The sequence below is a fragment of the Anabrus simplex genome, chromosome 3 (assembly GCF_040414725.1).
Source record: "Anabrus simplex isolate iqAnaSimp1 chromosome 3, ASM4041472v1, whole genome shotgun sequence".
Taxonomy (NCBI): Eukaryota; Metazoa; Arthropoda; class Insecta; order Orthoptera; family Tettigoniidae; genus Anabrus; species Anabrus simplex.
This window is the reverse complement of record NC_090267.1, coordinates 440,703,058-440,718,263: the sequence shown is the minus strand read 5'-3', so window position 1 is coordinate 440,718,263 and position 15,206 is coordinate 440,703,058. Positions and strand designations below refer to the sequence as shown.

Below are 15,206 nucleotides of genomic sequence, written 5' to 3'. Positions count from 1 at the left end.
CACCATTTTTGGCTTCTCTTCCTCCACTATAGTATAAGGTGTATCCTTCCTTTAGTTTCCTCTCACCTTTTCCTTTCCATTTGGTCTCACTGATTCCCAGCAATGCTATATCTTTGTCAACCATAAAATCTACAATTTCTTTCACTTTCCCTGTTAGTGTCACTACATTGATGGAGGCTATCTTGAGGTATTTGGTTGCTGGTCGCTCATTTCTCACATTTCTCCCAGCATTACAAGAATTGCACGTCGCTTGTGGGGAACGCCCTAGCATTTCGCACGTCGTTTGTGGGGAACGCCCTAGCATTTTCCGAGGCTTCAGTACACTTGTCATCATATAGGCTTTTATTACAATGGGTTTGCCACTCCCGAAGCCATTTTAGAGCTACTGCCAGCAGAAACTTGTAGGCCGCTCCAACATGGAGAACAGACGCCTTTTGTAGCCGCTCCTCTGGAGTACAGAAAACTCACTATTCATATAAATCTGCACCATTTGAATGGTCAACAAAAAAGGCATGATTACACAGAAAAATAATGCAAATACAACATACAAAGAAAGGTAATTGAAGTAATGCAAAAAGATTTGAAATTATAAAGTTTTAACAAGTAACCTCTTTTCTGTGACTCCTTCGATGTTTCTTGGTTCCAGGTCTAGGATGATCCTTGTCAACCTGTTCATTTTCCCAGTGAAGGAACAATTCTTCATCTTCAATGTCATCAACCCGAGTGCCCACAGGCAATAGGTGATCATCTAGCTCACCAGCTTTGTGCAACCGCTTACACGTCTCCAGAGCTACCGACTGCTTAGCAAGCCGCTTGTTGGGCATCGGGTCACCCTAATAAAAAGTAATTTTTTATCATATGTGAAGCAACAACAAAAATAGAAGTAAATAGCATTAAAATTAAGAAATGGAAAAGAACAAACAAGTATCAAGTCAAGTCACATATAGAGAGAAAAGCTGATGAGCCAATTTTCAAAGTTAAAAAAAAAAAAAAAAATCCTGATCACTGATGACATTACTGTGAAGAATTATACAACTTAATTATACTACTCAATTAAGAATTAAGTAGTTCCTCTTATTAATTATATTAATTAATTTATAAATACTGAAATATTGCATGTATTTCATAAATAATCAAATACTTCACATATCTGAGCTTTAGAACACACAACTCTTCATTATAACTGGCTTCAATACATTTCTGAACTAGATTTAAGCTCAAAACACCGGCCTTGTTGAACAGGTTTTAACGTTTAATATTTTTCCAAAATTCTTTTTCGGGAAGCTTTGATCTGAATTGAGTTTTTGTCCTTGTAAATATGCTAAACATAGTCTAACAGTCGGCACTGCGATGTGGAAACGATAAAATAAAAAGCATTACGTTAGAGATTCTGTCATATTTTAAGAATACTAATTGCATCTGTCTTCCCAGTGCTCACTGCACATCAATTCTCTCCAGCTACCAAGAAAAACCTGGGATTTTCAAAAAAAAGAATACTAAATCTGTTCTCAAAATCGGGAGGTAAGTCTGCAATCAGGAGATAGGGAGGAACGATCAAAAATAGAGTGTCTCCCGTTTAAATCGGGGGATTTGGCACGTCTGGAAAACAACTAAGGTTATGTTACAAGGCGATTCCCACCTTTTGTGCCATTTGTACATACATGTATAAAATACAGTAGTTTGTAAAACAATTTGGTATTGATTAGGTGGAACTAAAACCCTTGCCATAGTAAACTTCTATCTGTAACGCAACCTATTTGGCAAAATGAGCAGGTTGCACCTCTACATCTTTGAAATATGGGTTTGATACGAACTATTTGTTAAAGTTTTAATTGAGAAGAGAAAAAATTACAAAGAACTCTATTAAACCTTGATGGTTAAATGAACTTTTAATTGATTGCTCTGCATACCTTGCTATGGCACTTTGCTGTTTCTATTTATGTAAGGTTACATGTTAAAGGCTGTGCCTGTTTATATTTGAATACTCAAATTCAGCGTTAAAGTTTGCAACTAAGTAGGGTTCGAACCTACTATCTCCTGAATACTGGATACTGGCCGCACTTAAGCGACTGCAGCTATCGAGCTCGGTGATACATAGATTGTTCTTGTCTTGGTGGCTCTCCAATTGATGTTGAAGCTGGGAAACAGAAACAAGCTCGTCAGGGATTGATAAGAAACAGATGTAGAAGAACTGGTATTGGTGAAGAAATACTTCCTGGTACCTGGAAGATACCGAGATTTTTTTGCTAGTTGCTTTACGTCACGCCGACACAGATAGGTCTTATGGCAACGATGGGACAGGAAAGGTCTAGGAATGGCAAGGAAGCGGCCGTGGCCTTAATTAAGGTACAGCCCCAGCATTTGCCTGGTGTGAAAATGGGAAACCACGGAAAACCATGTTCAGGGCTGCCGACAGTGGGGTTCGAACCTACTATCTCCTGAATACTGGATACTGGCCGCACTTAAGCGACTGCAGCTATCGAGCTCGGTGATACAGAGATTGTTCTTGACCTTTTGAAATTTCATGTTTGTCCTTCTGTTGCCACCTCTCCCCACACTGTCCTGTCATTTGTTTGTGTCCCATTATGTAATTATATTCCTTTTCCAGACGTATAAATCTCATATTTTGTCCCATACTGGCTCAACACAACTAAGGTTATGTTACAAATGGGACTAGTTTCGACCCGCCGGACTGAGTGGCTCAGACGGTTGAGGCGCTTGCCTTCTGACCCCAACTTGCAGGTTCGATCCTGGCTCAGTCCAGTGCTATTTGAAGGTGCTTAAATACGTCAGCCTCGTGTCGGTAGATTAACTGGCAAGTAAAATAACTCCTGCAGGACTAAATTCTGGTACCTCTGGATCTCCAAAAACCGCCAAAGTAGTTAGTGGGACGTAAAGCAAATACAATTATTATTGTTTTGACCCGACGGTTGGGTGATCATCATCTGTTGTTATATTTATATGTATAACATCATATTATGTGCTTTTCCATTTTCATTCTAGGTTATGTTTAATGGCTGATGATTACCCAACCGCCGGGTCGAAACCAGTGCCATTTGTACATACAAGTATGTAGTACAGTAGTTTGTAAAACAATCTGGTAGTGATTAGGTGGAACTAAAACCGTTGCCATAGTCATCCAACATCAATACGGAACATGAAACTGATCTCTTTGAGACAGGAGTTTCTCAACGTCCTTCGTAACAGCAGGAAAGACGGCCTTGACTTGTACAAGCTGTAGAGGTAAACATGCCTCGAACGAAGTGTGGAGTGCAGGTACTCTTAGAAAAAATAAGTATCATGCTGCTGGCTGAAATCTATTCTTTCTATAGGAAGAAGAAAGAAGCTCTTCAGCATAATCTTCGAAAAGAAACAGCCGGTCAACAAGACCGCCAGCCAGGATAGAGAGCCGCGTAGATCAGATAAGATCAGATGAGGCTACACAACTTATGGTGAGAAGCAAGCCCTTTTATTTGAAAAGGCAAGGCAGAGAACACACAAAAAAAGTAGGGCTGAAAGAAACTAGACTAGAATCACTTAACAGAAACAGAACAAATAAAGATCAAAACTTCAAACATAACCCTTAAAAGAATATCCTAATAAAATATTCAATAAACAATAGACGAAAGAACGTAAATAATATAGCCAATCAGACGGGAGGAAAAAAGCAAAGTGATTGCGGAAGTAGATGTTACATAATCTTAACAAATACGAAATGAAGCTGAATTTAACTAAACAGTACGACGTGGAGAAAAGCCTCAGTCAAGAAAATTAAAGAAACAAAAGGAAGGAAGACATATTTGGCAGGCAGCAAGTGCTGCAGTAAAATGTAAACCGTGGAAAAAGCAGCGTCGTCAAGGGCAACTTTTAAACGGATGATTAAACAGAATCCGAACAAGGAACACCCAATCAATAATTTAAATTTTCATAAGTAGGTGACAAAGTAAATCTCAATAAACCATAATAAATAGGGCTATCAAGGTAAACTATCAGGATCTTCATGTAAACACGAACAACTATTAGGTCATTTTTAAAACTTTGCCTAATTGTTTTGTCATCTTCAGCGATTTGTTACATTAATTTCTCTTCGTTTTGCATGCGTCATTATTTAATCATTTTTATGAATTGACGTTGAGAAATCAGCATCTCTTAATTTTATCTGAGCTTTAAATAAATTAGAATGTTAAAACATCGAAAGGTACAGTACTTGGTTCAAAAACTGACAAATAAAGTAATCTTCTACAAACCTTATTGATACTTTTGGATTTTCCACATCCCTTGAGAGTGAAGAGACATTGCTTCTAGTCCAGAAGGGCTTGCGAAGAGAAAGGGAACGTATTATCACTGTAGTAGGTAAAAATTAATATTTCAGACAGGTTATTGAAGTGCCTGAATACTAACGTACATATGCATGTTTGTTAGTTTCGCTTTGTACAGTGCAAGATTTATTTATTCGTGTGTGATTCACTTCGAGTGTTAAAATGCCAAAGAAAAAGCCATCTAAAGTTGTCCAATGAAGGAAAATTATTTCACAATTCAGCAAGGATATTTTTCTATAGATTGTCAGACACCTTTTCCAGAAATATGCAAAGTGAAAGAGGGCAGCAGTTAAAAGACTAACTATTCAGCCAACATGCAGGTTGCAACAAATATGGGGGTGTCCAGAACATCAATGGATTGCAAAATATCCTAATTTTAGGAACTGCATTATAAAAAATGATAATGAAGTAATATTCTTTCAGATTTTTATGTATCTATTATTATTATTATTATGCTGCAATGACTTAACCAGATCACGCAAGGTACAACCACATGCATAAGAAATTAAAGGCTGCCCCAATCATGCAGAAAATGAGGTCAATGGGCATCACTGATATCAATGAGCAAATGGATATTGACGAGCTAAAGAAGAAATTAAAATCAACTGGTCCACTGAACCGTGAGAACTGAACAACCTGAAAAACTGGTACATCAACAACGAGAAAACTCTCTCTGTATTCACAGATTCCAAACAGAATGGAGCAGCTGAAGGTCAACTGCACAAAAGGCAAGGAAAGAAAAAGGACACATATACCATATTGGCCCGAATTGAAGATAACCCTGAATTTCTGGAAGGTATTCACAAGAGAAATTAAATTATTATCATAATTATAATATTCAACCTCTTCTGAAAAATTAAATAAGCCTTAGAGTAAATCTAAGAACAAAAGTTAGTGTAAGCTTTCTTTGGTTTTCTTATGTAATGCTGACAGATGATCAAATTTATTGGTGTAATCTACTTGCAGGCATTACATAATAGTAGAGCGGCATTCTGAATACAGTCTCGAACACCCCATCAGTTGTTAAGGCTATGCCTAAATGGATGTTTTTAAACGTACATATTTTAAAAATAAAAGTGAACATAACATTCTATTTTGTTCACCCCCATTAGACCGTATGACGGAGTAATGGTGTTAAATCATGCAGGTATCCGCATACGCTTGTTACACGATGTATTTTTAACACAGTTGTGTTCGTTTGTTGTAGGGTAGAGTAGATAACATATATTTTCAAAGAGATTAAGTATTTTGAAGTCATGAAAGAAAGAAGCAGAACATTAAAGGAGATTATTTCTTTATTTGATGTCAGACAATCTCATTAAAAGAAATGACAGAGAAAGTATCTGATACATTCAAAAATGGGTTACTCTTACACTACATTATTTAACGCACATGTACCTGCTAAAAGCTGTGTCCTTGACTGGAAGATTATGGGCCACAATTCACTCACCTGGGTTGTAACCTTGAGGACAGATTTGTACAACGATATTGTACAATAACTTTTGCGGCATCTAGCCATATCATAATATTTCATGCTCCTATGTGTATGTTCCTTGCGTTATTCAATGAGCAAACGAAACATTTAACAGCAGCCATCTAGCCTTAGCCTTATGCCCCTTGAAGAACACCAGGCCTGCCCTGAATTTAGTTACCGAAACTTTAACTCAAGTGCCACCTCGAATGCCGTAAGTCTTTGCAACTTATTCGATAACCTTTCTTTCATTTCTCCTCCATGAATTCAGTAAAAAGCCTATCAGACAGACAGGTCTTAAGTCTACGATGGGGCAAGAGGATAGGAAAAGGCCGGAAGTGGGAAGGAAATGACCGTTGCCTTAATTAAGGTACAGCTCCAGCATCTGCCTGGTGTGAAAATGGAAAACCACACTGAAATTACAGACATGCTCTGAATGTCGAAGCATACTGAATGTCACAAGAAACCTGCCAATGTAACGGCAATGGGTGTAGCAAATTGGAGCTTACAGTCCACACCACAAGGGGTCACTTGCCCATCCATGAAAATGCTTTGGAGATCACTTTCCCAAGGAACAGAATTCCCCAGATCTCATGCCCTCCAATGCCTGCTGAAAGAACCAGTTTTCCAGTCAGATGACCCATCCAGGAATGTTCCTGAATTATGAGAGAAGAAACAGGTATTTTTCTGTCCTTGTGGCAACCAGCATTCATCAACATGTTCGACAATCTACAGGACCATTTCATGAAAAATGCGTTAAATGTGAGGGTGAAAATTCTGAACACATGCTGTACTGACAGAGTTAGGTATATCACGCTGTCATCACCTTGCATGTTATATCTTATATATCTTGATGTTAAGAATATATTTGCAACTTCAGTTCTGTCTTGCTGCAGAAATACTGATACTGATAGGTCAACTTCACAGGCTATTTGAAAGGGCTGGATGTAGTGCACGACTTCATATACCTGACATGGGTAATTCCGAGATAGAGATAAGGAGAAGAATTTTGTTAGAATGATGATGTTGATGATGTTGATGATTGTTGTTTAAAGAGGCCTAACAGCTAGGTCATTGGCCTCTAAAGGTACGAGGTGCAACAGTATGAAAATTAAAAACTTCAAAATGTATCCACTGACAAGAATATAAAACGAATGGTGATGAAAAAATGATCGTAAAACAAAAATATTCAGCAGATCCAATTCACAATATCTTAATTACTGGGATGATACATATTATCTAAAGGGTTCCAAAATTCAGGTCACCGGACCCACATAATGGTACAAATCACTGGTAAAGCAGAACCATGGTGTGCCTCTTATAATCGTACTAATCACAGGTAATGTAGACCCATGGTGTTTCTCGCATGGTGGTACTAATCACAGATAGTGTAGACCCATGGTATGTCACACACAATGGCACCACTTACAGGTAACACAAACCTACAGTGTTTCGCACATAAAGGTACTACTTACAAGCAACACAGACCTGTGGTGTTCCCTTACAAAATGGGACTAATCACGGGCGCCGGTATTCCTGTGGTGTTCCTCACTTAGTGGAACTAATCACAGGCCACGTATACTTATGGTGTTGCTCACATACTGTTACTAATCATAGGCAATGTAGAGCCACGGTGGATCACAGATCATGGCAACGCCCACAGGCAATACAAACCCATGGTGTTCCTCACATAATGGTACTACTACTCTCAGGCAACAAAGACACATGGTTTTACTCCCATAGTGGTACTAATCACAGGCACCAGCCAAACCCGTGGTGTTTCTCACTTAGTGGCACTGATCACAGGTAATGAAGACCCATGGTGTTTCTCATAAAGTGATACTACTCATAGACCCATTCTGAACAGTGGAACCGACCGGTGAAACGCACACGATGACCATTATCACAAACGTCCACACCCGTAGTGTTTAGCGTATAATGGTACTGCTCCTATGTATCGTAGACCCATGGTTTTTCCCGTAAGGTTGTATTAGTCGCAAGTAATGTCAACCCATAGTGTTCCGCATGTAATGGTACTAATCACAAGTATTCTCATGTTTCTAATGTCATCATCCCTTGGTCGCCCCTTTTAGTCGCCTCTTACAAAAGGCAGGAGATACTATTGGTGTATTCTACATCTGCGTCCTCCACCCAGAGAGGGTATGCTAAGACGAGTTGCTATAATGAAATTAACTAAGATACGGAAGAAGAGAGGAATTACTAATGATACAAAGATCCATCTCCTCGAAAAAGTTGGATTCTCTGTTTGCTAACACGGCCATGAGACGTGGACTCTAAAGGCTTTGGACAGAAAATGAATCAATGCCCCTGAAATGTGGTGCTAGCGTAGAATGCTATGTCTGCCTTGGATCGCCAGAAGAACAAATGCATCCATTCTTCAGAAATTGAAGATTTTAAAATGCCTTTCTTCTAGTATCAATGAATGAATACTTCAGTTCTTTGAACACACTGCAAGACAACTTAGAGGAGTTGGATTATGGAAGGGAAGGTTGAGGGCAGTAGACCATGGTGAAGGACCGCAACCAGATGAATGGGACAAATGAAGACGATTACCAATTAGCTTTCCAATGTACCCCGAGAAAAACTGAGACGGCATGGCGATGCTAGAGCAGATATATGAGCAACAAAGACAAAGCCAGTGGATCATGACTCTCAGAAATGAGTAAATCAATTAGTGATGATAATGATGATCTATTATACTGTTACGTGCCAGCTTTGTGGTAGCCCCTATCGGTACATCTTGGAAGGGGCTAGGGAGTCAAATAACTGGGGATCTCCCAGCCGGCCTGTACAGCGGGACCGGCGTTTCCATATATGGCTCTCTTCAGCTGGTTTACCTCTCAGTTTCTGGGAGATGCAACGAGAATGTTCCACCTCTAGCCACATCACGAATATTCTGGTACAGATCACCCGAGATATAAAAAGAAGGTCAGCTGCAGACAGCCAGTCAGTTAGTATTGGAGTCACTGTGAGATTCAGTATGAGATTCAGTGGCTGGGCTGAGGGCGACTCATTCAGGACAAATATTTCAGATTCCCTATGGGAATCAACATCTATATCATCTGATGGCCAGGCAGGCATCAATTTTTGATAATGAGACAAAGTCTCTTAGTGCATTGGCACTGCCGGTGGCTCCAGTTAGCCTACGCAGTGGCCTCCATGGTATGCACTAGCCAGCGTATTGGTAGGTGTGCTAGGTACCAACTGATGAGCCCACCCTAGCACACGAGGGCGAAACGCTGGCAACCAAGAATGAGTTAGCTGGAAAATTTATAATGTCCAATAACGGACCATTTATATTGGTATTATAGGTGTTGGCTGTCGCTAGTGTCCCACCGAGGTCTGAATGGGTGGTGGTGATGGTGGTGGTGGTGGTGGTTGTTGTTGCATAGGAGTGCCGAATGAGTAGCTGGACTGAAGACGGCCTACAGAATGGAAGACTATGTACTTACTACCAGAGAGAGAGTGTGTATATATTTCTGTGGACTGAGGATCATCGTAGAATCAGTGACTGGAGTAGCTATCGTGAGTGTAATAAAATTGGAAATGTGTTAATAGCCGTCTTGTGAGGAGTATGGTCTTGCCATTTAGCACTGTCAAAATGTTACTCTTTAGTTGTTCACTGTGTTTGACTGTGAATGACTGGACTGTCTCTGGAGTCGAACCAAGGAACAGTAATTGTGTGCTGCATGGCGAGGAGCCCTGTGTTCAAATCTAGCTGTCTGCAAGCAGTTGCTGTGTGGGGTGACTGGACTTGGAGAAGTGAAAAGAAGGCGAGCTTGTGAATAGGTAAAGACTGCCCAGCTTGAGTCCTGCTGTGAGAGACTTGTAAATTGACAGCAATGAGTTAGTGTGGCCATTCAAGATTGAATAGAGTTGTGTGTATGCATTTAATGGGTCACACCAAAATAAATTTGAGTAATAAATCAGACGCTGTTTTATTTGTAAAAAATATATATATGTTAGCTGTAGCGCACCTGTCAATGACGGATTCATTTACTGAGCAAGTGGCTGTACGGTTTGGGTCGCGTAGCTATCAGCTTGCATTCTGGTTCGAACCCCACTGTCGGCAGCCATGAAGATGGTTTTCTGTGGTTTCCCACTTTCACACCAGGCAAATGCCGGGGCTGTACCTTAATTAAGACCACAGTTGTTTCTTCCCACTTTCAGCCATTTCCTATCTCACTGTACCCATAAGACCTATCTGTGTTGGTGCGACGTAAAAAAATAGTTTTATTTTTGTAGTAGTGTAGCAGCAGTAATGCCATTTAACAGAGATGAGTGGGAGCAAAAGAGATATAGCATGTCTCAACTAACAAAGACTGTCAATCAGTGTAATGTTATTGTTAATTGATGGGACACTGCAGGATATCACATTTTTCTTTCTTCCAGGTTAGCAACATGAGAGAATTCAAAACCTAGGCCATGCAGACATATTGCAAAGAAAAGTGGGCAGAGGACGAGGTCACAGATCAGCACATTTTGTCCTAGCGTGCAGGCATCAAAACACAGTTGTTTATTAGAGTGCAGCGGCAACAGGGGAAGAAGTGTGTAACTACAGTGCGGTGTCGGTTTGTCTATTATAATATAAAAGAATGTGATGGAATTTAAAATATATTATAGTCAAAACTGGTTAAGACACCCATCTCTAGTGCGTTTCCCTGGTTATTATGTCATTATTTGAAAGTCCCAGTCCATGTCCTATTAAACACATGTTAAAGAAACCTGGATAGCACATTTACGTCATTCTTTAGTATTCCAACCATAAGAAATTTTAATTAGCGTCCCCGGCCATGTTGCGCGCATGATGCGCCAGTGACGACTAGCTTGGGTGAGGATTTGGTAGAGAACTTAATTTCACGGCCTAGCGTGTCGCCCTACAGCTGCAGGGAGCATCAGTCTCAAGCCAGTCTTTGATGTGGGCATGTGTTTGTTTGGATCACTCAAAAGTAGATCGTGTAACGTGCTAGTGCTTAATTTTACGTTTGTAAGTGCATTGTGCAACAACGTACGTAAATTAGGCCTACTGTACGTACATACACAGTTGACATGTTGGTGCTTAAATTTATTTTCTGAAGTGAATTGTGTAACAATGTACATAAATTAGGCCTACTGTACTTACACATGGTGGTTTGCAGGACATTCAGTTATGGAGGAGAAGAAAGCTAGACAGTTTACAAATGATGAAAAATTAAAGTTTATTGAGGATGAGGATAATAATGCACACATGAAACATGTGCAAATTGCTCAGATGATTGATATTCCTACGACATGTATAGTTTGCATCTCTAAGAACTTTTTTCCTTGATGTTTTAATATGTTGGTGTTCTTAAAATATATTATTTCTTCATCAATTATAATTGTAAACACTTGTTTCTTTGTTTTTACCCTCCAATGACGATTCAACTATGATTATTTGAACATTTTAACGTCTGTTTCTTACATCCACAGTAACAAACCAAAACCTCACAGTACTCCTCAACTTCAAGTTTGTCATGCATTATCTTAAAGCTCTGTTCAACATTGTACAATGCACTGCAGTCATCTGTGTCCTGGATCCATCAACTATCGTAAATATATTTAAAGGCAAATTTCACGTCAATTGTTGATAAGATCCTTCAATTTGTTAATTTACTGTGAACTGATGATTCCAAGGGAACTGAAACCGGTTTTCAATTAATATTATGTATTATATATTGTGTTGAATGGAGGAACATCCCTCAATTCATTCCTATTATACAGTTGAGTAGTTTGGATTTCCAGTATATAAAATACTTGGTCAACAATGTCCTATATGTAGCCTATGGTTTTCTTTTACTTTCACCTAAACTTTCAAAAAAGGGTTCTTAACCTCTACAAATACCATTTCAATTATTACCCAAAATTTTGATTATCTGAAACTTGCCCCCCTTCTTTCATTTCAGGTAACAGAGGTACATACATACATACATACATACATACATACATACATACATACATACATACATACATACATACATACATACATACATACATACATACATACATACATACATACAGACATACATACATACATCCATCCATCTTCACTACAGACTGTCATGTCTTTTGGTGTTGTCTGCAAGCCTCTGTGAATTTACTAACCGCCGCCATAATCCTCTGTAACTAGTTCTACGGCCTTGTTTAGTTCTGTACCTCTCATCTTCAAACAGAAACTGAGCCTAACCATAGTTGTCTTGGACTCCCACTACTTCCCTTACCCTCCATAACAGAGTCCATTATTCTCCTAGATAACCTATCCTCCTCCATTCGTCTCACATGACCCCATCCCTGAAGTTAGTTCATGCGTAGAGCTTCATCCAGAGTTCATTCCTATCTCCTTTATCTCCTCATTCTGAGCACGCTCCTGCCATTGTACCCACCTGTATGTAGCAGCAATAATTCTTGGTACTTTCATGTCTGTTACTTCTAACTTATACAATTCCTTGAGTTCAGCCAGCTTTCACTCCTGTAAAGCAAATTTGGTCTGAAAACAGACTGGTGTAACCGATAGTTTCATATGAGAGCTGACTTACTTCCTTCAGAAGACTATTGATCGCAACTGTGTACTCACTGCATTAGCTTTGTTGCGCCTCGATTCAATCTCACTTACTACACTAATAATAATGATGTGTGGCACCTGAAAAAGGTTGGTGCGGGTCTTTTGAGTCGACGCCGTATAATATAAAGTCAAATAAATATGAAAGTTTATTTGTTCCACCTTTTCCATACATAAAAAGAATTTTAAAAAAGAATAAAAACTGTAGGGACATGTTTCGCTCTTTAATTAAGAGCATTATCAGCCTATATCTCAAACTGAAAGGTAAATAATCAGGTACCTGATTGTAATAAAATTAAATATAAATGTGAAGATGATGTTACAAATGGTGAGCGAAATGATAATCATAACATGTAATTGACGCCGTATAGGCGACCAAAGCATCTATGAGGATAGGGCCCTAACTATGATGAATTCTAATGATGAAGATGGCACACGCACCCACCCACGAACCATAGGAAGTAACCAATGAACGTTAACACTATGCGCCCGCCGGTAGTAATATTACTACCACGCGGCGTGCGCCTGAGTGGCGCTGTTAGTAATACTACTACCATGATTTTGAAATTCAGCCACTCGAAAGCTATTCACGTTATCGAATTTTTTTTGCTTTGACGTGTTGTCGATTTCCTTTACTATCGTTAGGTGGTGTTGTCGATCAATAGTGATTAGTGGTGCAACTTAGGAACAATGTTTCGTAGCCACGTGCGCTCAGATCTAACGTAATTGCTGACATACGTATTCCACGCTCGCTCTGGTTAGATAAGCTCAAATTTATGTGCGTGTGTTCTAATGATAGATTATATGACTCCACAGATTTACAATGAAAGTGTAGTGAGGCAACAGCCTGCAATCATCTCTCAAGTATTCGATTTATTCTGTATAATTATGACCATCTGTGGGACTGTCAGACTAAAGCAGCTGGCAGCGTGATGCCAAATCGGAAAGGAATGCCAAAATCAGAGTTCGTGAAAAAACTGAAAAAGGGTGAAAAAATATCATTGCAGAAAGAACACATTCTCCTTTGCAAAGACCTACGTCACATTTAATAAAGTGGCGAGATGTTCGAGACGTGTATATGCTGAGCACTGCACATGGTGACATGATTGAAGTACCTGCAGCAAGAGGGAGCCATGAGAAATCCAAACCATCAGAAGTAGTAGACTATAACAAATTCAATATTGGTGTTGATAAGTCCGACCAATTGTTGGCATATTATGCATTCACAAGGAAATCGATCAAGTTGTGGAAAAAATTATTCTTCCATCTGTTTTATCTTGCCATAGGGAATGCCTATATACTGTACCGTAAGGCTTCTTCACAACAACTTCCCCTTTCGATATTTTGTGAACGTTTAGCGGATGTTTTTGTGAGTAGTGTTGGGGCCGAAATTACTGAAGAATCACGAGCATCGACTGTGGGAAGGCTGGTACGTAGAGATCATTTTACAGGCAGAATAGCTGCAGTAGGGGCAAAGAAGGAAGGACACGTGCAAGGTTTGCTACGACAAGTCCAAACATAACACCGGTCGTGCTGTGAAGAAAATGACAACCATATATTGTCGTAAATGTGACGTAGGTCTTTGCAAAGGAGAATGTTTTGAGTGTTACCATACCAAAGCTAGGTATAGGGAATAACAATGTGTAATTCTGTTATACAGTGACTAAAAACTATCAAACTTTTCTAGTGAATTAGAAATTCAAGCGCGTGAACAAGGATATCAGAATGGACCAATATTGTAGCCTAAGTTTCTTTCCAATGCTGCAAGTAAGCATTTTTTATTTGATTTCATGGGATAGGCCATTCATTGTACAATGCATATATCAATTTGTTAATTTATGATGCGAAAACTGACAGAACTGTGATATTTTTTCTGAGAGTCTAAATTATGCCAGCACTGGGTAGGAACGCCATCTTGAAACGTCCGGGCTCATAGTGTTAAAATCCCCAACCCAGCCAGGAATCAAACTTGGAGCCCCCTGGACCAAAGGTCAACATGCTAACCATCTAGCCATGCAGCCGGGCACTTACTATACTACTATCATGGGAGGACATACATCAATTTTGTCTTGGAAAGGCTAATTTCCACATCATATGCATTGCATATATTTTCAAATTCGAAGATAGCAGACTACAGGCTTTCAGCACAATCTGCTGTTAAGACCAAATTGTCGGCATAGGCACAACTACTTACTACATTTTCACCTGACTGAATCCCTCCCTGCCACTCAATACCATTCAGTACATGATCCATGTAAACTACGAACAAGATTTGTCTCCTCTCGTTATATGATCATACCAGCGAAACTATTTCTATTGAAGCCTCTGGCTGATAAGGATGACCTTAAATGTTCTTCACACTGATCAAGTTAGCTACACAGTTCGAGACACGGAGCTGTTGGCTTGCATTCAGGAGATGGTGGGTTCGAACTTCACTGTTGGTAGCCCTTAAGATGGTTTCCCATTTTTGACACCTGGCAAATGCTGAGGCTGTACCTTAATCTTTTGCTGTTCGTAACGATCCAGAGGGCTCGAGTTTTATGACATGCGTGTCGCGCTGAACAACCAAACTGCTTGTCACATAGGTAGTCTTTAGAAGTGTATTGACAGAAATACCGAAGGGTCTTCTGAAACCATGCTCCATTCCCATGACTCAGCAAACTGTTGAAATTGAAATTGCGTATGGCTTTTAGTGCCGGGAGTGTCCGAGGACATGTTTGGCTCGCCAGGTGCAGGTCTTTCGATTTGACACCCGTAGGTGACCTGCGCGTTGTGATGAAGATGAAATGATGATGAAAACGACACATACACCCAGCCC

At 39.7% G+C, this 15,206-nt stretch overlaps 1 protein-coding gene across 1 annotated transcript in view; it reads right to left on the bottom strand.

Annotated features, from left to right (window-relative positions):
* Dcr-2 (Endoribonuclease Dcr-2) overlaps positions 1-15,206 on the bottom strand; it is a 396,960-nt gene that overhangs the window by 209,693 nt on the left and 172,061 nt on the right. Inside the window, exon 12 of the mRNA XM_067143947.2 lies at positions 609-833. Coding sequence (XP_067000048.2) covers positions 609-833 — 225 coding nt within the window. The remainder of the gene's footprint in view (positions 1-608; positions 834-15,206) is intronic.